Source organism: Rattus norvegicus, chromosome 3, assembly GCF_036323735.1.
Source record: "Rattus norvegicus strain BN/NHsdMcwi chromosome 3, GRCr8, whole genome shotgun sequence".
Lineage (NCBI taxonomy): Eukaryota > Metazoa > Chordata > Mammalia > Rodentia > Muridae > Rattus > Rattus norvegicus.
The window spans coordinates 82,791,732-82,816,085 of record NC_086021.1 but is presented as its reverse complement, the minus strand read 5'-3'; the positions used below and the strand labels follow the sequence as shown (position 1 = coordinate 82,816,085).

Below are 24,354 nucleotides of genomic sequence, written 5' to 3'. Positions count from 1 at the left end.
CTTTATGAGGTGAAATGAGGCTCTGCACAGACAGCGCTTAGCCCCGTGCCTGGCGCATGACAAACAACAACGGCAGCTGTGTGTCTATGTTTTTATTTTTGAACTCTGGGAACTGTGTCATAGCCTCTACGTTTGAAGCTTTTCTGGATACCGCGTTTCCGTTCTGGTGATGTGTTCTTCGACTCTTCAAAGTGGCGGGGCCAAGGTGCTCCGATTTCTCTTGAGGCAGCTATCAGTCCTTTATTTACACAAACAGGGCCACCGCTCAGCTTTTGGTGCAACGTTGCCAACTTCCAGAACAAGACGACCTCAGAGTCTACTATTTTCCAGTTATTTAATAAAGCTGATTTGAAATTGCAGAAAAGTGCTTTAGCACTTCATAAAGACCGAAGGTCTTCCTAGAAACTTAGGAGTTTTAATTTTTTTTCTCTTGGACTTTCTCACTGTGCCTTCTGTTTTGTCCTTTTCTCTCGTCCATCCTGCTTTCCTGGTGACCCTCCTGTCCTGACTGATGAGGTGCCTCCTGGCCGTCTCATGTCACCGTCTTCTCGAGAATCTTTCCTCGGATAGATTTTCTCTCCCACTGTGCATAACTGTTTTCTTGAGATTTCTTTTCTCAAATAGATTTCCTCCCCGCTGCACTTCATTCCTCGGGAACCCTGTCTGTCTCCAAAGGGTCATCCATCATCTTGTCGCCTGGCTCCAAACAATGCCTGCCGTCCAGCTACCTTCCTCAGCTAGCAATTGTTGAATCTCCCCAGTGTGTATCCTGTGAGCAGCCCAGACAGACACCCAAACAAAACCCTCATTTCTTCCCGAAACTACATTTTTGTATTTGTTTTTCTACCACTTTCTCTGCCATTTGGCTGAGACCAATTTAAACTCAGATCTATTTTGCCATCTTCTATCTTTACTTGAGCTCTGTTTGGAAGTCATAAAGATTATATAGTCATTCACTCGCCCGTCCGTCCGTGTGGTAAGTATTTATCAGATGCCTACTGTGTTTTAGGTAATACGTTAGGTGCAAGATAGATGATGAAGAACAGATAAGATCTTACAGTATCTCACAGTATGTGAGCCATAATGGCGGGCTGTGGTCTGGTAGGAGACAGAATTAATCAAATGGTCACATGAATTCCTAAATTCAAAACAGGGGAGGGCCTTCAGAAACGATCATACAGACTTGGAAAGGGGAGCTGCACTAGCATTTGGGGGGCTGTACTTTAGTATGCGACCTAGTGTAAGGTCATGGGAGGCTTCTTCAGGAAGGGAGTCTAGCCAGGTTCTGAGGGAAGAACAGGAATTAACTAAGACAAGACACAAGGGGCTAGCTAACCTCTAGGCTCAGGAAGAGAAGACTTCCTGTGTTTTACTTGGGCTGCAGCCATACCGTTTCTTTCTCAGAGAGCAACAGAGAGGAGCCAGACTAAAGCCAGAATTAGGGCGGGAGAAGGCCATGCGGGTTGCCAATATGATGATTTAGGTTTTTAAAACAGAATCAGTGAACCACGGTGGATTTTTAAAACCAAGGAATGGCCACAGTCAGATGCGTGTTTGTACATAGTGCCACAGAGAGCCGAGGAAGGCCTTTGTGTGGTCGCTGAGGAGGCTTTAAAAGGTGACAGCACATTTCATCAGGATGATTGTGACAGATAGCAAGAGGCAGCCTGACTGGAGAGGTGCTGGGGTGAACTACTCAGGCTCAGGCAATTCACAGGACGTGGGCGTTGAGAGTGATAAGAGGGTGACCCTGGTCCTTTCAGCAGCTGCAGGGAGATGCTGTTGACAGAAGAGGGAGGCGACTAGGTAGTTCAGAGAAAACAGCAACGTCTGTTACGAAGAGTTTAGCTTCGAGTTTTTATTGAAGATGCTCTGCTGTTCGGAGGCATCCAGAGCCTCGTTGTGCGAGCTGTGATGTGGGTGGGATTGGACAGAGAGCAGACTGGAGGGCCTGGGGTAAAACCTCAGAGAAGGATGAGGATACACAGTGTTTGTTAGATGACTGAGCAGAGGAGGCTCCACCTGCAAGAGCTCCCTACAATAAATCCCTGGCTCTCTCAGTCCATTCAAGTCTGGGCAAGTTCCCTTGGTCCCTGACATGCGCGTCATAGCCCTACAGCGTGCTACTCTAGTGTGCTGACCCTTAGGTTTGGTAGGTGAATCAAAGCTGCGGGTGTTTTCATTCCTGTTTTAGCTTGAGTAGATGGAGCCCTCGGGTGTAATGAAAGTTTCGAATAGTAAACTAGAATGACAACTTCAGGTTTAATCCGGTGCTGTGATATAAAGAGGAATTAACAGGGCAGGGCTGGCTGAGTCCTGTGTCCTTACCTCCCCTCAGTTACATGTGTGTATTATGAGAGTTTAGGGGAGAGGCTTTTCCTCTCCACACATCTTATTTCATCTGACTTACAACATTATGCCAGGGCCTAGGCCTTAGTCTGCCACTTTGACATGTGAATGTTTCAATAGCTGTAAAACAGGCTCTCAAATGATGAATGATAGATAACTAAGGTATCAATGTGTGAAATGCTGGTACAGCCACGTTTCAACCCTTTCCCGGAGCACTGCCCTCGCAGAGCTGCTCTACCGAGACAGCAGACGCTAAGGCTGTGAGTCATGGAATGTAAGAAGAAGACACAATACAAGTTCTCATTTTAGCCTTAATTGGCGTCATTTACGTAAATGTCTTTGATGCGTAAATAGAAACGAGTGTGATGCGTCCTTGGACCAGTTCACGGTAAATGTGAAAGTCTGAGAGCACGTGGTCCTTGTAGATACACTGGCCAAGCCTGTGAAGTCAGAGTCACCACAGAACCGGAGATGTCCTTCTGTCTCACCGTACCAGAGCAGTAACTAATGCCTTAATTCAAGGAAAGTGGATCGCTTACACTTTTAAAATAAATAGTTCAAAAATATTAAATAATCATTAACAAACCCTTAATATTAACATAAATTAAATAATTTTTTAAATTAAGATAATATTAAAATCTGTGTGATTCATAAAATGTTCTAAGGGGTTTAATATATAATATTTGCAATATGTCATATTTTAAATATTATAAAATAACTTTAAAGAAAATTAGGTAGTTCCTAAATTATAAAAATGGGTTTTTTTAAATCATTTTATATTTTAGTCATGTCAATGTACAAAGCACTTGCCTTCCCATGCTGGATATAGTCATTTAGAGTGAATGGCTTATTTAGTACATCCTCTGGGGAATTAGCCATTTCCCTTTGATTTGAGCGTGGGAGAGTACCCCCCCCCACCAGGGTTTATTGCTTCACTTTCCCCCCAGTCAAACTGTTGGACATTTATTAGGAATTCACTTATGCACGAGGTATTCGCTTACACGCTTATGGTGCTCAGGAGCTGACCCCCAACACAGGAGACGGCATAAGCATCCCTCAAAAACTACAGGACGGCAGTGCAAATTGCAGAGTGAACACTCTTCTTGTATTGTTTTGTTTTTTTTTAAAGAATAGGCATCTCAGACACTTGAAAACCCCTGGGTAAATTGTAATGATATTTATCAGAGATGCAATGCTGAAGACCTATACTGAAGAAGTCACACCAGTGTCCTACCATTTGATTGGTAAGAGAAAACTGTCTTCAAAACGCAAGCTCTGTGATTTCCATTGTTTACAAACAGAAGTGAGATTGGAATCATCTGGGTTGACCTCTACCTTAGCCAAAGCGTATCGTTGTTTTTTTTTTTTTTAATGGACATAAGTTTTAATTATGACCTACCTTGAAATGAAACGGAGAGCTGGGCAAGAGAGAGAACAGAACTGACCAAATGAAAGGACTTGCAGTCAGACAGCAGTTAATACAGGAGCTCCCAAATGACTGAGCCTCTTATCCTGCCCTTATCAACCCTAAGTGGGTAACTCGGTATGAGTTTGGATCTCTAAGGGAAGACACTAAGGTTGCTAGGAATCATCCCAAATTAATAAACCGCCTTCAGATGACTAAAGTGAAGTCTGAAACTGAGGGAATTGACTGAGTCTGCTCCCTCGAAACTTCGAGAAGCCACCGTCTTGTTCTTTAAGGGGCACAAGCCGGTCTCCTCACCGCATCTCTCTGCTGATTATTAACTCAAGCTGCAGTGCCTGGGTCACCTGTAGAAGGTCTTATGTGCACATGAGTGTGCTTATGTGCAGCTTCCTATGCAAGCAGAAATGTAGACATCCAGGCTCACAGGTGACACATGGAATATATTCGAAAAATTACTTTGAACTGCATAAAGATCTCTGCTTTTTTTCTCTTTAAGAAATGGATTAATTTGCCTCCACTGAAATGAATAAAGCGCGGCGGTCTGTAAAGCTGGGGTGTCGAAGAGTAGCATTCGGAAGCAGCTGTGACCCGAGAACTCTACTGTGTCTCTAATATTTGATGGAATTTAAATTGGGCCCAGAGAGAATTAACAGTCTAGTGTGCACATCCTGTTCCTCCTAGAGAGCCACTGCTTTTCCTTTTAGTGATACAGAAAACTCTGGAGTTCATGTGGCGTTTTCTGCACTATACAGAGGATGCCTAGAACGCCTTACACAGGTTGCTGGTTCACTACATGTGGCCTGGAGGATAGCATCCATGATGAACTATATGTGGGTGGCGCCCCCTGGAGTCACAAATATGGATGGAATTAGCTGGATCATAGAAACCACAACTGTTTCACTGGCTAGATCTTAGAAATTAGCAAAAACACTGAGTCTCTTTAAACTAAAAGACTCATAATGGTCATAATCTTGTCTGAACTTTTTTGATTTCAACAGATTCCCGTAAGTAAGGGTTGAGTGCGATGTCTACCAAAGCCAGTTATACATCATTATTGATATTGCAGACAATAAAATGGCCAATATCAGCAGAAAGGCTCACTAGCCATCTTTGAACTGAGTTAAGACTTTCTCTTGAGTACATCTTCCGTTTCTCATAATGCGGCCCTGTCTCTGGAAGGATCAAATCTTATCAGTTCAAAAATACATACAAAAGGGTTTTTACTAGTAAAAAGAGTTTTGTGGGGAAACATTGTGATAAGGCAGAGAGATTCGAGAAATTATTTGGCTTCTACTCAGCAAGTTTTAATTTGTTTTGTAACATGTTCATAGATTTCAAAGTGTCATGATTTTATCTCAGATAGATACGATCTATAATGTAAAAGCCACATCTAATGTCACAGTCTCTTTCTATTCAAAATGCTTACTAATCGGACATTTGATGCGCAGTTGAAAAGCGCTGTAATGGCTTCCGTTTACAAGGGACATAACTTTGAAGGTAATGGTTCAGCATTTCTCTGTTGTCCTCTCTGGATCAGTGTGTTGTAGAGAAGCTCAAAGCCAGGGCACACTGTAGTTCGAAGGATGTGCTGTCTGTCACATGCTGTTCCAGTTACCCCAGAGTGTCTCCCCCTGTGCACCACCACCTCAGAGCCTGCCCCAGAAACAGGGCCCAAGCCTCGCTCCCTCTGTGGAGGAGCTTCCGAGGTCCCCTACAGTCTGTAATTCTCTTTTCTATTCGCTGACTCCTTTAGTTCCCAGTTGCTCCCTCCACCCTCCTCGATATTCTCCATCCTCTTGCTCTGGGTTGTTTTTCTCATTGAACTTCAGCTTGTGGTTTGCATGTCTTTTCTTCTACCTCCTGATCTTCAGTGTGTGGCCGGGTGGAAGGGGGTCGTCTTTATTTTTAAAAGTATCACACTCTCCAACACATGGCATGAGTCAAATTGTTTTTAGGACAATTAAGTTTACCAGTCTATTTGTAATGGTTTATCTAGCATGCATTTTAGATTTTTATTTAGAATATGTTGTTATTATTTTGTAAATTATCTGACCACTCTGTATAGCCATACCAGCCTGTACCGAGGCCATCTTGTCTGAAGTTAACTGACCTTTGCTGCTTCCCTCGTAACACTGCTGACCACATTGACACCGAAGGTAGCAGAGAAAGAGATGCCATCTTGTAGATGCGTTTTCTTTAATCAAGAAAATAGCTTTATTCATTTCTTTAAACACAGAAAGATCAGTTCTGTAAGCAGAGCGTTGGGCACTTGCCTGGCACTCTGAGTTTGCCTTTCCATATACTCTGAACCCAGTGTTGCACCATGACTGGAGACGGCAGATCTTCCTCTCTGAGGCAGAAACTAGAACTCAGGAGACACCAGAGGTGAGCACACACTAGATAGTAAAATGTCTCACTGGGAATACTTCGTTACATTTTTTGTTTCAAGTCAAAACCTTGTCTAATTCATTATCTTTTTTACTTGGACCAGTGGGGTTCTGAGAAATGTTGAGGATTGGAGAAATCAAAGGGACTTGACACCAAAGGGAATTAATGGGGGAAAAAATGTATCCCTACATTCCCATGAAAGCCGTTTGCCAGTTGGATAGTGGGTGTTCTGGGGACTATAGAAGTGGTCCCTAAAATATGAGGCCAGATTCCCATCAATTCCTAGATGGAGGTCAGGGTGGTCATTCCAGTAACCCTTTCTGTTCCTGCCAGTTCTTCACAGGGGCTTGCTTCTTCCTCCTCCTTTTTGACTGTTCAGGCTCAAGCCCTGTGAAACAAGGCGTGTGCCTTACTGCTAAGCCATATCCCCAAGCATTGGTCAGTGCCAGGGGGATTACAGCAGCTCTCTTGCAGGAGCCAGCCACCTCTGGCCGCTCAGTCATGGGACTGTAAGGAAAGTCAACGTGGCCAAGCAGGTCCATTGTTGACAGTGTTTGACTGTGGCAGCCGCCTGGTACCATCAGCTTCCTGGCTCCCCTTCTTGCTTCTTTCACTCCTCAGTTAAGGTGCTTCCTTGCTAATGAAGCGGGGTCAGGGCTGTTGCAATTTAACAGTGTCTCACTTTCACTTGAAGATTTGCCCAGGAAGCAGAAGCTGTTGACACTACGTCAGATAAAGTACTGGGGACAGCAAGTGCCACTCATCAAGAACACTGCAGGAAAGTGTGCCAAGTGAGAGAGAGGGCTGCCTACCACTCTCTCTGTTCCACAGCGGCCTACTTCACTTGCCCCAAGTGCCAGTCCATGGGAGCCAAGGATCCTCAATGCCTGTTTCTGCACACCCCAAACTCAGAGGGAAAACAGGTCACATTGTGAGGAGACCTTTCTATCTTGTCATGATGCAGTGAGGTACCGCGTAGCTGGATCTTTATCTCGGGTGCTAACTGATGCTGATAACTTTCTGCCCTGATGCCAGGAAGTAGTAATGAGGAAATTACTGTTCATCTTGTACCTGAAAGTTATGTTTAAAGAATCCTGTTCTTGAGCCAAAGGGCACTAAATAACCCTGAACTACTCAGTGCACTCGAATAGAAGAGGCCTTGAAAACTGTCTTTGGAACTTTGCATAGTTCCATGTGCCTGTCATCCTAGCACATGGAGTAGAGGCAGAAGGGCGAGGAGTTCAAGGCTAGCCTCTGCTGCATGGTGAATTAAAGGCTAGCCTTAGCTACGTGAGCCTCTCTCAAAATTAAAAAGAAAAAGTTGGGGGTATCCTAGTATATAACTACAAAGTGGGGCTTCAGAGCTTTCTTAGCTATTCAGTAAAAGGTCTGGACCTAATGTTTTACCCTTTGCCCAAAATCATGTAGCTATTTCCTATTTGTAGAAATTTCAGTGACATTAAGGTCTAATCCCTTCCTGTGTTATTTAAAGTAGTGTGGTGCCTTTGAAGCTTTCCAGTTCTAACAATTACAATGTAAACTTAGGGCCAACATAGGAGTATATGCAGGGCTTATATAATTAAGTGGAGATGTACATCTAAGCACTTGATATCTACTAAATGCCTTCCTATGTGTCCTCTGTGACTGTCGATAAGTTACCTACTTTTATACATAGTTTCTTATTTGCAAGACACTGGCTGACAGCGCCTCCTATCACAGGATACCGACAGGCTCCAGTGAGCTTCATGCTCAGCCTGGAACAGTGCTCAGGGACATTAGTCATCATCATTAATTCCACTCTCCCGTCTTTAAATCTGCATTTATTTTTCTAGTTTGTTACTATTGTTCTAGAATGATATCTGTTGCTGTGATAAGGTCTATAACCAAGAGCAACTTAGAGGAAGAAAGGGGTTATTTCAGGTCACACACTCAGGTCATCATATAAGATTGGGGAAGGGACGAGAGCAGAAACCAATAAAAAACTCACTCCCTAGCTTCTATTCAGATATCTTTCTTATATAACCTAGGACTCCCGCCTAGGGTGTTTCTGCCCACAGTGAGCTGGGCCTCCTAAATCAATTATCTATAAAGAAAATGCCCCATGGATATGTCTGCAGGCCCACTGATCAAGGCAGTCCCCCAGCTGAGATATCTCAGAAGATAAGTGTGAGCTGCAACAAGTTGGCAGCTAGTCAGAAGCAGACAGGTATGCTCGGTGTCCCCTCCCCTGGCTAATACACGAAGGTCTAATAATGCATTTCCCTTTTCCTTGGATTTTCCTTTAACTTCGACAAAGAATATGAGAAGTCTGTGAGCATTCTGAGTAAGAGCGAGATAAGTCAAGGAAGAGCTAAAATGATAGTTGTGAGAAGATCCTGAGGAAGTAGAACTACACTCAGCAAGGCCCTGGGTGGCGAAGGCTGCACACAGGGGACGACACCAACGTACTGTTAGCCGTAACGTAAAGTAAGCCAACCCCAGATTACACTCTCCCAAGGCAATGTATGTTTTCACATCCGATTCCTAGTCCACATGAGAAACACTACTGAGCCAGAGAGCTCTGAAAAGCACCGAGTTCCCACTCCAGCGGGGTACAGAGGTACTGCAAAGGTACAGGTAGGCCGCTCGGCTCATTGCATCTGTTCCTCACAGTCAGACCACTGTAGGTCAGCAAGGACACCTGCCTTCATCTCATTGCTTATGCATTCAGCAAAACTAGGGCTTTCCCCCCCCCGCCCCCCCGCGGTGGTACACAGTGATGGGCACTGAAGTGATGTTTACCGTCACCAGTTCCATGGAAACGAGTGAGCTGAATCGCTCAAGATAGAGAAGTCATGTGTGCTCTGAGTTGGAACAAAAGAAGCTGGGAAGTCAGCAAAGCATTTCAACACACACACACACACACACACACACACACATCACACACATACAACATATGTATACCACATACATACACAGTACACACACATACACCACACACACATATACACACATACACACACACATCACACACACATACAACATACCTATACCACATACACACACACACACACCACACACATACAACATATGTATACCACATACATACACACTACACAGACACATGCACACACACATACATATATATACACACACATACACACATATACACACACTCCACAGCCTGAGATGGCTTAAGCAAATGTAGTATTTGGGAAACACTCTATATTGAGGGTTGAACAGCAAACTGACTGGATCCATTGACGCCTAGGACTCAGGACTGACATGACTAACGCCCAGGAACTTGAGTTACTCTGTTTATAACAGGAACATTTTTGTCATACTCCTCACTCATGATCTTACCCCCAATAATCCCCTGGGTTTTTTTTTGTTTGTTTGTTTGTTTTTTGTTTTTTTTTTGTTGTTTTTTTTTTTGGTTCTTTTTTTTTCGGAGCTGGGGACCGAACCCAGGCCCTTGCGCTTCCTAGGCAAGCGCTCTACCACTGAGCTAAATCCCCAATCCCAATCCCCTGTTTTTGATGCTTCCTTATTCATTGTCCGTTTCTCCTTCACAGTCAATAAGTAAACAACAGCTGAGGTAGAAAGGCTTTCCACTTGGACCCTGAGGAATCATGCATTTGCTGGAGAATTGCATCCCAGCGATAAGCCGCTCCCTCACCTGGCTCCCATTGGCGTCCTATGGTAGAGAGTCTGTCAAGTGGTCTGTGTAAGCCCCTCTTCAGCCATGCCCAGGCCTCTGACATTCCAGCACTAATGCTTTTCCTAGGCCAAACCCTCCCACCCAAAGTACATTTCCCTTTACCAATTCATGTGTAACTCCCCCTTCAGCTCTTCAGCCAAAGGCTGCCAACTTTAGGACATCTCCTCGAGAAGACTCCCCTCCGGTCCCTTTTGCTTTGGCTTGGCTTGGCCCATAACATGCTTTGCGACATCTGCCCATTTCCTCATGACTGGATGTGCATCACACCTTACCTCAACAAAGTAGGGTATGACCTGACCCTACCTTGCTGACCGTGACCATCTTTAGACACACTCAGATTCTAAAGGAAACGGATAAGAAGAATAATTAGGTTAAAAATCCTCTGATAAAACTCCATCTTGTTGCATAAAACTTCCCATGTGTGTTACCTGATGTCCTTATGCAGGTGAAGGCAGACACAAGATAAAACGAGGTCTGTCGCTGGATGAGAAGAAAGGGAGGTGGGAACAGAGGTTTTAGAAGGAAAGGGAGGAGCAGAAAGGGGAAGCAACATGGAGGCAGACGTAAGCAAGCCTCGCCATGCATCTCTACATAGATACAGGTTGTTATGAATATTTTTTAAGGGATGGATTTCTATAGGTCAATTTATCTTATCTAGGTGGGGTGGTTTATATCCCCATCAATTGATTGTAAGTTAATTGTGTGAATGTATAGTTCATTGATTATTTAACACATAAATCTGGTTGTTGGGTTACAATTTGTTGAGTCATGATTTCACTGGGTTGTTGGGAGTGAGAACGGAGTCCGTGACAGGAAGCCATGCTAGGCTATAGAATGCTTGGGGCTAGCGTGGGCCACGAAAGCACGGCCCGAGGAACACGATGTGTGCCAGGAGTGATAACAACCCGCCAAGGGGACAGCGTGTGAAAGCGGCTGTCAGAGAAACAGCTAGAGCTCTCGGACTCGAGCGGAGTGGGAACTCGAGGGAACCGGTCGTGCGCTTTATTAGTTTTACCGCGACAGTCACCTTATCACTAAGGCAGTGCACCCACTGTGTCTTGTTTCGGTTTTGTTACATGCACACTTTTATTTTTCAGTCTGTTCAGAGTAAAGTCAAATGAATTTACACAGTTATTTTTCCCAGCATGTATAGTAAGTCAAGATGTCAAAAAGCTCTTGTTTGGATGGACGGTAACTTCCCAGATGTCAATAAGTTAACTAAATGTCTTCCAGGTTGATTGTAATTTGGTGTTGTCTCTTGTCTCACTTTCTCCCTCCTTTGATCTAGCGTTGACGTCACAGTGCTGCACACCCTTTATGTAGGAGAACTGGATGCTAACTGCTTTGATGTGAGAACCACATCTGAGATCAAGGATGGTCCTTAACTCCCTTGTGGCATGAGCTATAATTGGAACTGGGATCACCCACGGTGGCATACTAAGTTCATGTAGATGTCTCCAAAACCTAGTGCCATCTGCGTTCAACAGCGTTTATCGACACATTGCTTTGTCACCCTAGTTGATCTCAGAGACCACAGGGAGCTAGGGACAGAGCAGACAGGCTTCATCTAATGAGTGGCGGTGGTTGTGGAAGTCCACGTCTACAGGGTGAATAGGACACCTAGCACAGATGCTGCCAGCCAGATGGTGAGAAAGCAATCGTCCCTGGCGTGAGCCGAGGTGAGAGGGCACCGCTGACCCGTCTCACCTCCCTCCTGCTGTTGTCCTGATCCTGTGGTCCGCTCGTGTGACTTCTAGGTTTTCAACAGCACGGGCTCTCTGCTACCCGGCAAGGTTTGATATGTTGAAACCTCCTCATAGATGGATGCTGGGGCTGCAGCCACGCCCTGACCTGTGATGTCTGTGGTGCCTATGACTGATTGTATTTCCCTGCATGCTCATCCTTCCTGGTGTTTGTAGCAAAACGATGAACCTGATTTGTTCTCCTTCGTAGAGCCAGGCCGAGGCCCACTACACAGGAAGTAAACATGCCAAGAAGGTCAAAGCTCTAGAGGCAACGAAAAACAAACCCAAAATGGTTCCTTCCAAGGACAGCGCAAAGGCTAATCCCAGCTGCTCCGTCAGGCCAGGCACAGGCGACAGCTCTGACAAATCAGGTCAATGGCACTTTTTGTTCTTTGGCATTGTTGTGTCCCCCCTCCCCTCCCCAACCCTGTTTCCCTCCTCCTTGAATGTTGCATGTTACTCTCCATGGTTTAGTTTTGTAATATGATATGTTTCCCTCACAGGAAGCAACATGTGTGAGCATAGGATGTAAACATTTGATATGTTGCCATTCCATGTTATACTATATATATATATTTAAATATATGTGTGTATATATAAGTATATATGTATAAAATCAACAAAGACTGTTGGTCACATGTTCAGGCAAAAATCAAGTAATGGGTATAAAGCAATGCTATTCTTTTCTATTTCTTTTATGTCTGGTTTGTGTTACAGGTTTTTAAGAGAAGAGATTCTTATACTTGTTAATAATATATATTTTTTGTATCCTCTAATCTCAGTGAAGAGTTAGGAGTGATGTTTTCTGAGAGAATGACACTCGTGGATATGAAAATAAGCTCAGAAGAAACAGATTCTGACTTTCTAACACCTTTACAACACTCTCCCCTGAATTACAAATAGGCCCAGATAATTTAAAGGAATTATTTACAGAGCTATGAACTGCCTAACAGAAAGCCTTAATATAAAATTACAAATGTGCTGTTGGTGGAGGATCCTCATAAGAAAATCTTTAATACGGAACCCGTAAGATCTGAGTGAGTTCTTTCACTGGGAAACAAAATTCTCTGTCTCTTTCAGTGTGGATGCTATGAAATTGGATGTTGATGGGCTCCCTTCTCACAGCTGCCCTCGGGACCCATAATGGATTTGTCATCCTGTTTTAGTGGCTAGCTGAGGAACGGTGTCTGTTAAAGGGCATTAAGAGGACGTGTCCCTTTCTGTATGTTTGACTCTGGCGTTAGGGACTGCACTGTTGTAGGAAATACACACTCCAGATTCTCTCCTGATTGTCAAAATCCCTGCAGCACTTGAAGAGGAAGCTGAAGAATGCTTACCCATGACTGCCTGGGGCCGTTGGAGATGGGCAAATCTATTACCGTAAGAGGAGAGTGCAGGAAGCCTCTTCAAATGAAAAACTATGTACAGAGGAAACATTGCTTAAGTCCTGTGGATGCTGGCTTCAAAAGCATAGAAGTCTATAATTAAGCTACCAGATTTAGTGTTAATAATGATTCTTTGTGCTAGGGTCACCAAATTGCCTTATCAGAGAAACATGATAAGTACTGGATTGTTACACAGCTCTTCTAACCTTGCAAAGAACAAAGCCCCTGTTTAGACAAAACATAAAGTGTAATATTTAACCTGTGTCTAAAGCAGTTGTTAGTATAGGCACCAAACACCATTTCCATGTGTACAATATCATGATTGGCATTACAGCTTGTGGTGCACTTGAAATTATAGCAGTTGCCCTGCGTTTGGAAGAGCAAAATCCACCATCCCCTGCCAACATTCATTTTCCACAGAATATTGTTGCCTTTATGAAACAGTACTCTGTCGGGGGCTTTATTACCTGAATTGTGGTCTTTACCTCCAGCAGGACTTGCAAGTAAGAAGAAAAACAATGGAGGTTAGTGTCACCCCATTCCTTCCATTTATTTTGTGTCTTGAGCTAATCAGATAGTCAGTGGGTTCTATAAATACTCCAACATGGAGGCCGAAAGTGCTCAGGGTTCAGAAGCCCCAGGCCCACCTGGGAATTGTGTTTGCTCTAAGGACAGTAAGGAAAGTAATGAACAGAACGTGAAATAGAGAGAGCCAAAGACCAGAGGAGACTGAATCAAGGACAGAGCTCTGAGGACACAGAAAATGCAAATGGAAGAGGCTAGGTTATAATCACAGCCTCTCGTGCCTACCAGGTGCCCGGGGAAGACTGTTGAAATAAATTGCAGCAAGTCAAGGTCTTTCTTCCAACGTCTGAATGTTAGCATTCATCGAGGACTGATGTTCATGAAACAAAGAGACCTCCTGGGCAGCTGTGTTTGCCTGGTGAGCTGTTGGAACTGTCTAGGGTCAAGGATACCAGTGATGCTAACAAAGAAAGAAGGCTAAGGTTCAGGAAAAAACCCAGGTGGATGCGCGTGGAGAGATGAAAACAGAAATCTAAACGAGGGCATTTCCAAGGCATATGCGAGGTGGTCTTTAATCCTGCAGTGCAATCTCGGCTTCCCCTGTCACAGCGTCGGGTGCCCTCCCATAGTACCTGTTGTGTCTCAGCATTTAAGTCCCTCGCCGTGAGATTCTCCAGATCTGTGGCAGGAATGGGAAAAATGTTTGTATCTGGGACCACCTCACTTACTGTGACATCTTACTCAAAGCACGTATATTTGCAGATGCACTGATTAGATTACCCGTGCTTTGTGTGAGTGTCGGTGTAGGTGCAATGCGCTGTGTCTATGAGGGTTAATGTAACACCAACATCAATGGAGGATGGCCTCTTTAACATAACCGGGTTGTGCCTGTTGGATGTGCCTTCCTTTGTCCCCTTTACCTAGTTTAGCTAGTTTCTGAATAAGAATTCCTTTGTGTTTTATAGAATTTCCAAATGAGAAAGTTAGAAGCTCTACCCAACTGGAGGGTCTGGTCTAAATAACCCAACGGATGGCCGATAATAACCATTATTTCTAAGCCCTTGAACTGGTTTTTGTCGTTATTACAAATTCTAGTCAGTAACTCTCGTTTACTCAAAGTCCTGTTTGGGAAAAACAGAACACACAAAAGCAAGTCCTATGTGATTGGCCTAGGCAGAACAGGGTGAGCAAAAGAACAGGAAGAGCAACGGTGACTTGGGATCCTTAGCTGACGGAAAGGCCTTCTGTCAGACCACACTGCCTCTAAAGAGCCAGCCAAAACGGAGTCACAGACAGGGACGCCACAGGTGACTGTCAAATCCCACGAGACTGAAACTCCCCAGCAGTGGTCTTTTTTTCTTGATAGAGTTCCTGTGAGCTGCTTTTAGGCAGTGTCTGTGATGTCTGGGGTTTTGGATGAGAAGTAAGTCACCCACCTGACGCCTGAGGTGCTGGCTTGCAGGCAAAGACTGTATGTATAGAGTTTACCAATCCAACTTCCAGTCTCTTGGTATCAACTGAACCATAGACACTTGTTAAAGGAAAGCAAACTGTGAAGGGAGAGAAAGAACCAGGCATTGAGGGAGAGCAGCATTCAGGGGTTCACTGGACAGCACTGAACGTGACGTACGGATTTGAAGTATCTGCTGAGGAACATGGAGGCTCACGAAGACTGCTCCGTGATCCTCCACATGTGCACACAGTCTGTTCTATGATGCATACCTACAGTCTTGCAGGGCTCTGGTGAGCCTTTCTACCTGCTACTCTGACACTTGGTACAACCATTTCTGTCCTTTGTGTTATATTTGGAGTTCTAATTTGGCTCATGTTGAATCTGGGTCTGTACAATACAGAGAGATCCGTCATAATAGAGCCAACAGATATGAAAATGTCAGGATGACATGGCAAGCTCTCTGGGGCTTTCTCTCGGGTCAGTAAACAAAATGGGTTTAAACTACAAATAGCCAGTGTCTCTTTTATAGGAACTTCCAACTGCATGATTTTTTAAAGGCTAAGAAAGTTGAGTAAGAATAGCTGCCCCACTCGATCCTTAGAAATTGAGGTAGAATTAAACGTGAAATGCGGACAGATAGCTTTCTGGTCTCCCAGGATCTGCCCCAACTTTTGCTGGTGCTTCAGTGGGCGTTGGAATCACAGTGAGAAGGGAGGAGGAATGTAGTTGGGGAGAATTAGGGTCAGAACACAGCAAGCATTAGCCCGCTTCAGGAAGACAGCTGAAACAGACAGGCCAGACCCTGCACCCAGAGCTCTCCCTGGAGTCCAAGTGCTGTGACACCATGAGATACTGCCCATTCCTGTGGTGATCTGCCCCAAGACCACGCCAAGGCTCTTTTGTGACACTGAAACAGGTTCAAATTCACAGGGCCTTCGAAGGAAACCTTAGTGCTTACCAATAACAGACCAGTGCAGCCGGCCACATTCCATAATCCTAGGCTTTCTGTTAGGCCTTTAAAAAAAATTAGCCAACTATTAGCACAGTGGAGAAAAATATTCTGGATTTAAAGTATATTAAAGCGACTTTAAATAAGCAGGCTTTTGAGTGGTTGCTCTCAAAGGAAGGCCTAAGGAATGATTTCAACTGTCCGGCCAATGTGCGAATGCAGTTAAGAGCAAAAAACAAAGGGTCTGGAATGTTCTGCAGGAAATACAGTCACGGGAGCATTGTAAAATGCTTGGTTTACAAGAGGCAAGCACACAGGTGTTTTCGTGTGGGTCCTTCAGGAACCCTACGTAGGGCTAACATAGTATATACCTCTTCTTCAGTCATGTTACAAGCAGGATTTCCACGCAGTTGATCATCCTCACCAACAGTCATTCTCAACCCCTTTCGGGGATCAGACAACCCTTTCGCAGGGGTTGCCTGACACCACCCTGGATATCAGATGTTTACATTATGATTCATAACAGTACCAAAATTATTATTACAGTTATGAAATAGCAACAAATTAATTTTATGCTCACACCATGAGGAACTGTATTAAAGGGTGGCAGCATCAGGTAGGTTGAGAGCCACTGCTCTGCACCATAGTTAACACAGTGTGTGTATTTTTGTCCAGTGCAGCGGTACAGCAATGACTAGGAAGATTTTCCACTCTGGCAACATTTTAAAAGTGAAAATTAGAGATATAAACAGTGTATAGCCATCACCTTCTGGTTGCTTCCAAGAATATGGTGACCGTGAGGAAGCTGGGATTGAAAAGGCCAAGCGTCCTCAGTAAAGCTGCCTGACTCAGATCCCAGCAGAGTCGGGAATAACTGGGAGCCCCGGCTCCTTGTCCCACACTCATTCTGATCCCAGTCACTTCTAAGCCCCTGCACACATGAGAGAGTACCAGGAGACAAACTGGGTACCACCGAAGAACTGCTTCCCAGAATTAGAATTAAACTGCTTTACAGTGGCCATTACCTGTGTGAGGGACGTCATACAGTGCTTTATTAATGCTCCGAGAATTCTTGTAAGGCTGTTACCTGCAGTGTTTAACTGGAATAGGAGGAAGCTTTATTTTGGAGGTGATGCTTTTTTTTTTTTAACTTAAGGAGAAATTTGAACAAAACCACTCAACTCACTTAAATGGCACATGAGAACTGTTCTTAAAGCCCAGCTTGACAACTGTAAGACTCTTCATGTCTAGAGACAGACAATGCTGACTGAGATGAGGCCACGCTTGGAAAGGACTCTGCAGTACAGCATAAACCTTTCCCTGCCTCCCAAAGGCTACATTTGTTCATCTTCAAGCTCTTGTTAAAACATTCCATTGAAGACACTGGCAGTGGGGACATGGGGACTCTTTGGTTTGCTGCACGCCCATGACCTTTGGAGACTATGAGATGGCAATGGAGATCTCAGGGCAGAGCACCTCAGGGTAGCTCATCTGAGCTGTCTTGGTTGTCAGCATGTGATAGTTTTGGGTGGGGGCCACTCCTTAGGTGTGAACCGAGAGCTGTTATCACCTCACACACAGGTCAGTGAACGTGCCCAGGAAGGCTTGTCATTCAGTTGCTTATGTTTGCCCGGGTCGCCTCATGAAGGAACAACTTCAGTTTTGTCAAAGAGTGCTTCTGGCAAAGGCTCCTCCTTTTTATGGGTCCCCGTGTGTTTAGTAGTCTTTATGTGTTGTGATAAATGGAGCCAAGTTTTCCACTGACTGCCACTGCACTCCATCTGTTAACCAGCAAGGCCTTCCTGAGTGTGCCTTCCCCCGTCTGTATCCAGCAACAGGACCTTGCGCTGTCAGATAGAGGGAAATGATCGTTTCTTGCCGACAAGTGCCACCATAAATCTGGTATACATCTATTCAAATCCAGGAAGCCAAGATTTAGTGACGCTCATAAAATAATAGATTAACTGTGTTTATGACAAACATCTTAAGCCTGAAATTCTGGGGTACAATCGTGTAGGACATAAATGAGCCCCATCTGTCTGAGGAGAACAGACCGTTATACTAAAGCTCATATATTCATGAAATGTTCATATATCATGAAGACTTTCAGAGGACATTTCAAAACTGAAACAGCTTCTATCTCTGTTCATAAACACTGCGCATGACAGGAGCCACCTGCCAGGTGAAGCCAACGGCGCTTGAGACGTTTGTCTCCACTCGGAGCTAACTTCTGAGGCATCTGACCATTTGCAGTGGCTTCAAGGAAAAGGATGCTGAGTTTTTGCCGCCATGCCTTCTGCTTTTAAAAGCTGCCGTTGTTGCTTCCGGGAGGGGGAAGTGGACCTGACATAGGATTGACCGGTTAACATGATTTGCTGGGGACGTGTTGTAAACAGCACTCCCACCCCATAAACTGTGGGCTATGCTTCACTGAGCCCATCACCTTCACAAACTTCCCCATCTTCAGTCCTTTCTATTCCAACTTGTAGTCCTCTCTTAACTACCTTTATTCACAACATTTTTGCATTGGAAAGCAACCGGGATGTAAAAGACTTTGTACGTACACTGAATAATTTTGTATAGCCACAAATGCCCTTGAGACTTCAACAAAGGTTATTATTTATATTTTAATGGCATTCCTCTTTATTTGCTTCAGGAAAAATTCTCTTGTTGTGGCATATTTTTCTGACAAGGGTGGCTGCTCACATAGAGCTTACTCGGTAAGCATTTTATATTCTGTGTGCCAGGCACATATGTGAGACAGTTTTTAACACTCTGGGGCCAATCCTAATAACATTATCTAGTAACACACAAAAATCAAATATGTGTGTTTTTTTTTTCTCTTTCTGGGAAAATTCAAAAGTAGATTCCTTATCCTCAGCCTTGCTCAAGTAGGCCCAGATGTAGCTGGATCCTCCTCATCCGGAGAGTGGCAGGGTCAGCCTTGGCAATGTCCAATGAGGCTAGTTTTGGTCTCTAAGCAGAGTCTAAGGACATTAATTTAGGGTCATGATTTCCTACAGAGTCCTAAGGATGTTTGACTTCAGAGGGGCTGAGGCAGAGCTTTTTACCACTGCAACACTGCCCAGAGGAACTGTGGGGTCAGGGATACTGCAGGGAGCTCCTAGTAGACGACAGAGGGTCGGCTCAGGATATCCAAATTGCACAGTTCCTGTATGCCAGCCTGAGAGAGCACAAACCTGTGCGAGCTGCAGTGCGGCAAGCAAAGCCCTGACTCTCTCCCCTTGCCTCTTTCCTCTGTGCAGACCTGTCCCACTGTTACATTTTGGAAATAACTCATTTAGATTCCACAGACCCGGAGCTTCAGGGAATTGGCCTCAGGCAGAGCTAAGACACATATGTGAGACCGGTTTTAGCACTGTCTGGCCTTCTATTGCACTCATCTGATTTGGATGAGACTCTGGGCTTTGGGCTTCTGAGTCCGGTATAAGCTAAGGTTTCTGACACAAGTCGAATGGGATGGATGCATTTTGCATGTGAGGGTATGAGGTTTTGGGGAACCAGAGGTGGAATGCTGTAGTTTGAAGGTCCCCTCCAAAACTCATAATGAATTCAGTTTCAGCTGACAGGGCACAAAGGCCTTCACCAGATAGCAGTGCCTTATAGAAAATGGGCCCTCCTGAGACACCAGATTTTTAAATGACTTGATTCTAGATTTCACAGTCTCCAAAATTAGAGAAATAAACTTACAGTGCTTAGTTCGTGGTATTTTGTCATAGTACCAGAAGAGTGGGCCAAGACATAGCCATATTAATGATAATTAGCATATGACTAGGGAGGATTCTGTGCCCACATTGTGCTGAGTGTTTTATGTATACTGTTCTCCTTACGGGCTGTAAGTCTTCTGATAGACACTGGAATGTGAAGTATAGAGACAGGGAGAAGAACCTCAGAGGATGTCTTCAGGTTGAGGGTAGGTTTAAGGTTATATGTTACCCAGACCATCATCTCTCAGATGTTCTCCTATGCTGCTCTAGCCTTTGGAAAAGCTTTGAGGACTCTGCCACTGAATGGCTTTTAAAAAGTTGTCTGTGGATTTTTCTACTAAGGGGTACTATTGAATTCCTTTATCTCAAAAGATGCAATGCTCCTCCTCCCAGCCTACTTTACAGCTGGTTTTGTTGTTGGTTTGGCTTGGTTTGGTTTGGTTTGGTTTGGTTTGGTTTGCCTCCAATCCTTGCACTGGGGAGACCGAGGCCGATAGATCTCTATGAATCAGCCTGGTCGAGGTAGCAAGTTCATGTTCTAAGTGGATTTGCACACTGAAATGTTAATCAAGGTGTGATTTCTGGGTGCCAGTCACCAGCATTGCCTCCATAACATAGTGAAAGTCAACCCATTAGTTCCACCTCTCTCTGACTTGATATAACTTGACCAAGCCATGCTCTCTGGTTTTTTTTCACCTATAAAATGGACGGGTTAATGCCTACCTCCTAAGATAGTCAGGGTTAATGAGCTAAAAACTGCTAGGTGCTCAGTGAAGTGCCTACCAGGTAACAGGCGCTCAGGAAATGGTAGCCATAAAAAGCAACCGTTTGCTCACAGATATCCAAGGCCCTGTCCCTGACTCCACCGTTGCTTCCTCCCACACGGGCATGCGGCAGCTCAGGCAAATCCCCTTTGTGGGCTTGTTTATCCTCTCAGAGTAATTACGTGCATAGGATTTTATTCCTGGACTTTGTGGCTTAATGAGCCCAGTACCCTGTGCGACATTTCAAATCAGCGAGAAACCCCTCTGTGGTCTCCCTCACACTTTTATGTGATGGCAGAAGCATTTCTCCATCGAGCCTAGCACTGACCTATGTGCTTTGTCCATCGTGCCTTCTGTCCTTCCCCCCATTCCGCACATGACAGTCAGTCTCTTAGGTAGCTTGTGTCATAGGAATACTATTAAGGAAAATTTAATGGTGGAAGACCACAGTCTTGCCCTAGGGGTGGGAAAGGCAGCAAGAACACTAGTCAGTTCTTACATTTCCCCCAGCGAGTATGAAGGAGGCCAGGCCTGAGGCTGACAGACTATTCTGTGTGTGACTGTGGTGGTGAACTCAGGGACAACTCAACATGCCTGCACTAGTTAGAGAGGAATTTAGGTGTTGGATGTTGAGCAGTATGGCTGAGGCTGGAACCAGTCTTGGCCATTGAGATCAAGGATTTAGAAGTCATGGTGAGCTAAGGAGAAGCATGCACCTGTCCTGGCAAGTCCCAGGTGGCATTTGTGTCGATTGGTAAGAATTGTGTCATCTCATAGGTTTAATTTTCAGCTCTTTATGAAACTTTCTTGGCCCATGGCATTTAGCTGGGTATTTCTTCTGGGCTTTTAATGACTTAACCTCATTTTTCCCTTTTGAATGTGAAATGACATAAATACAATTTCCTCTCACAAGAGATTATTTTATTCTTGGTTTTAGATTACTTGAATTTCTGTCTGAATTTTAGAATTTTGCCCACTTAACTAGCAAAATGGCTATTAAAATAATAGCAAGTTAAAGTTTCTAATGTATCATTGTTACTAATTCTCTGTTAACAAACAATCTTACTCAGTATCAAAATGTATTGGTGTACAGTCGTTCCCTTAGTGTTCATGAGGGAGTAGATCCAGGATCCCCAAAGTATGCTAAAATATGCAGATGTTCAAATTAATTACACAAAACAGCAAAGTGTTTGCACAGACCCTACATAGAGCCTCTCTGATACTTTAAATCACCACAGAACATTCATGACATTCACTAGAGTGTCAATGCTATAGAAAAGTTGTTCTATTGTCTCTAGAGAATGATTGTAAACAAATATCTATACATGTGCAATGCAGACATCATTCTCACCTGAATATTTCTGATCTGTAGGTGGTTGAAATTATAGACGTAGAACCTGGGCATGGAGATTAACTGTCCTACATTTTTGAATTTCAGCCAGAACTATACTCAATCCTTTGTCTAACCCAAAAAACGTAGTTAAAAATATGAGGCTGGGGGACAGCTAAGTTGATGAAGTGCTTGTCTCACAAGCATGAATACCTTAGTTCTATGCTGAGAGCCCACATAAAAAATGTGGGTCACTCCAGCATATAGTTGTAATTCCCCTGCCGCAGATGTGGAGACAGTTCCATCTCTAGGGTTCACCGACCAGCCAGCCTGGCCCACTTGGCGAATTTTAGACCAGTGAGAGATCCTGTCTCGAAGGAAAAAAAAAAGGCGACAGTTCCCTTGAGGATCAGTTCTCAAGTTCTGCACACATATGCCTACATACATGAACAAGCCCTCCTCCCATACACACACATATACATGTATGCATGCATGCTTACAAAGATGTTTTTCCTAAGAACTATACTTCACAGACTCATCATGCTCCGAGTATTTACGGTGTTTAAAATTGAGAGACGCCATGCCAGGAGGTGACTCAGTCAGTAACGCACTTACCAAGCACATTTTATCAAGCATGAGCACCTACATGTAGATCCCCATTCCCATATAAACGTCCAAGAGCAGTGGCACATGTCTGCTGCGATCCCAGCACAGGGGAGGCAGGGAGGCAGGCATACCTCTGAGGCTTGCTGCCAAGCCAGTCTAGCTGGATCAGCTCATTCTGAAGTGAACTTGACAGACTCATTAAAGGACCGTAAAAAAAAAAAAAAAAAGGCTCATTCTATTAGATCAGTGAATTCTTCCTTCTAGATTCTACACCTAGGAGACAATTATAAGCTCAAAGTAGGAATGATAAAGCATTATTCCTGCAGGCGCACATTTATCTGTATTACTGTAAAATGCAAACAAGTACCAAGGAAATTATTTAAATAAAGTGTATTATGCATCTTAAAAGTAAATAAAAGTAGTTACATGAAAATAATGAGTAATGGGCATTTAAAAGTTAGAGAATATTTTAAATTAAAATAATACAAAATAATATCACAGACGCACATACACATACATGCATTCCATATTCGGCATTGTGGCAGGCACTGGTGATTTTGTTTTATTCATGAAGGTGCATACTTATTTGTCTGACTGTACATCACAGAACTTAACATGTGAACGCTTTCCCAGTTAAATATTTAAGACAGTGAAAATACAGGCAAGAAAGGAAGACGGGACACTGCTTAAACAATGGCGGGAAGGAGGAGTGCGGACAGAAAACAGGCAGAATGAAACAATACACAGAGACACGATGCCTAGCCATTCTGTGTCATAGATTCCTTTGGCCAACTGACCGAGCCTGTGGTTAGGCTACATGCTTTGAAGTACATTTATGACACAAATGTAGCCATCAGTTGTTGTTATCCAAATACAGCAATAACATTCCACATGTGCTCTAGCTGTAGGTCCAACATCTACCTGAATTTAAAGTGATGGTGAACCCGCATCTTGTCCAAGTATTCTGTGACAGTGCTAATGTCCCCTAAGACCATTTGACATCCACAGGTGGCAGAGATAAAGGCACTCCCGAGTCTGTCACGTTTGTTTGAACTGAAGAAAATGCTAAACTTTACTGAGAGATAAATGAAAATGAAGATAAATGTTTGTAGCCAGAGTATGTATGCCTTAAATTTTAGGTGCCTTGGGGCCCACAGAGCTCAGGTTAAAAACCCATGTTTGATTTGACAGAAATGGAACATTTTTTTTCCTCTCTCTTGTCATATGCCATAAAAAATGTGTCCTTAAGTCTAGATGAAAAGTATGTGTGACAGAGACAGACAGGATAGGAAGGAAGCGTTCCTCTGTGTTTCTGTGTTCTCATTGTGAGGTTAACAGACGGCCATGGAGGGCCCTATCTGTCTCTTGCTCAGTTCTGCCTTCAACGTTCACTTTGGCCTCCATTTAAGCACAGACCAGAGTTGAAACAACAATGTCTGACAGGGGAAGGTTGATTGGGACTCTAGCTTTGGAGGCTTTAGTCTATGGTCATTTGACCCAGTCACTTTTGGGCCTGTGACAAGGCAATACACCACAGCCTGGAGCTCCTTGCCAGAGCAAAACTACCTCATTGCAAGGAAGCAAAATAGAAGAGGAAGGGACAGGTGTCCTGTTATCTGCTTGAAAGGAGCCCACACCCCAGGGATCTAGAAACCTCCAACCAGGCCCCACCTTTTAAAACTGTTTCACTACCTTCCAGATGTCTCCTATCAGACACAGGATCAGGGCTGAAGCAATTCCTGAGACCAGGCAGGATAAGCAACCCAAAACAAATTCCTCTGGGGATTCGGCCTTTTAAATTGAAAGTGACTTCCCAAGGTCAGCCTATGCTCCCCAGCACCTACAGGTCTTAAATATCAAGCTAGCTTTGACAACTTCATAAAGCCACAGATTGAATTTAGAGACAAAAGTCAGACCAGAACTAGGAGAGTATGATGGGTGTTTAGCAAGGATTCTTAAAGATCCCTAGCCTCCCCATGCTGCCTAAATGTCTTGACCCTGGAATA

The 24,354-nt window shown here is 44.1% G+C and overlaps 1 protein-coding gene across 17 annotated transcripts in view; it reads left to right on the top strand.

Annotated features, from left to right (window-relative positions):
- Zfp385b (zinc finger protein 385B) overlaps positions 1-24,354 on the top strand; it is a 378,470-nt gene that overhangs the window by 324,771 nt on the left and 29,345 nt on the right. For all 17 annotated transcript variants that reach the window (NM_001107736.2, XM_017591701.3, XM_017591702.3 and 14 more), the window contains one exon: positions 11,817-11,979. In NM_001107736.2, the coding sequence (NP_001101206.1) occupies positions 11,817-11,979 (163 nt within the window). The remainder of the gene's footprint in view (positions 1-11,816; positions 11,980-24,354) is intronic.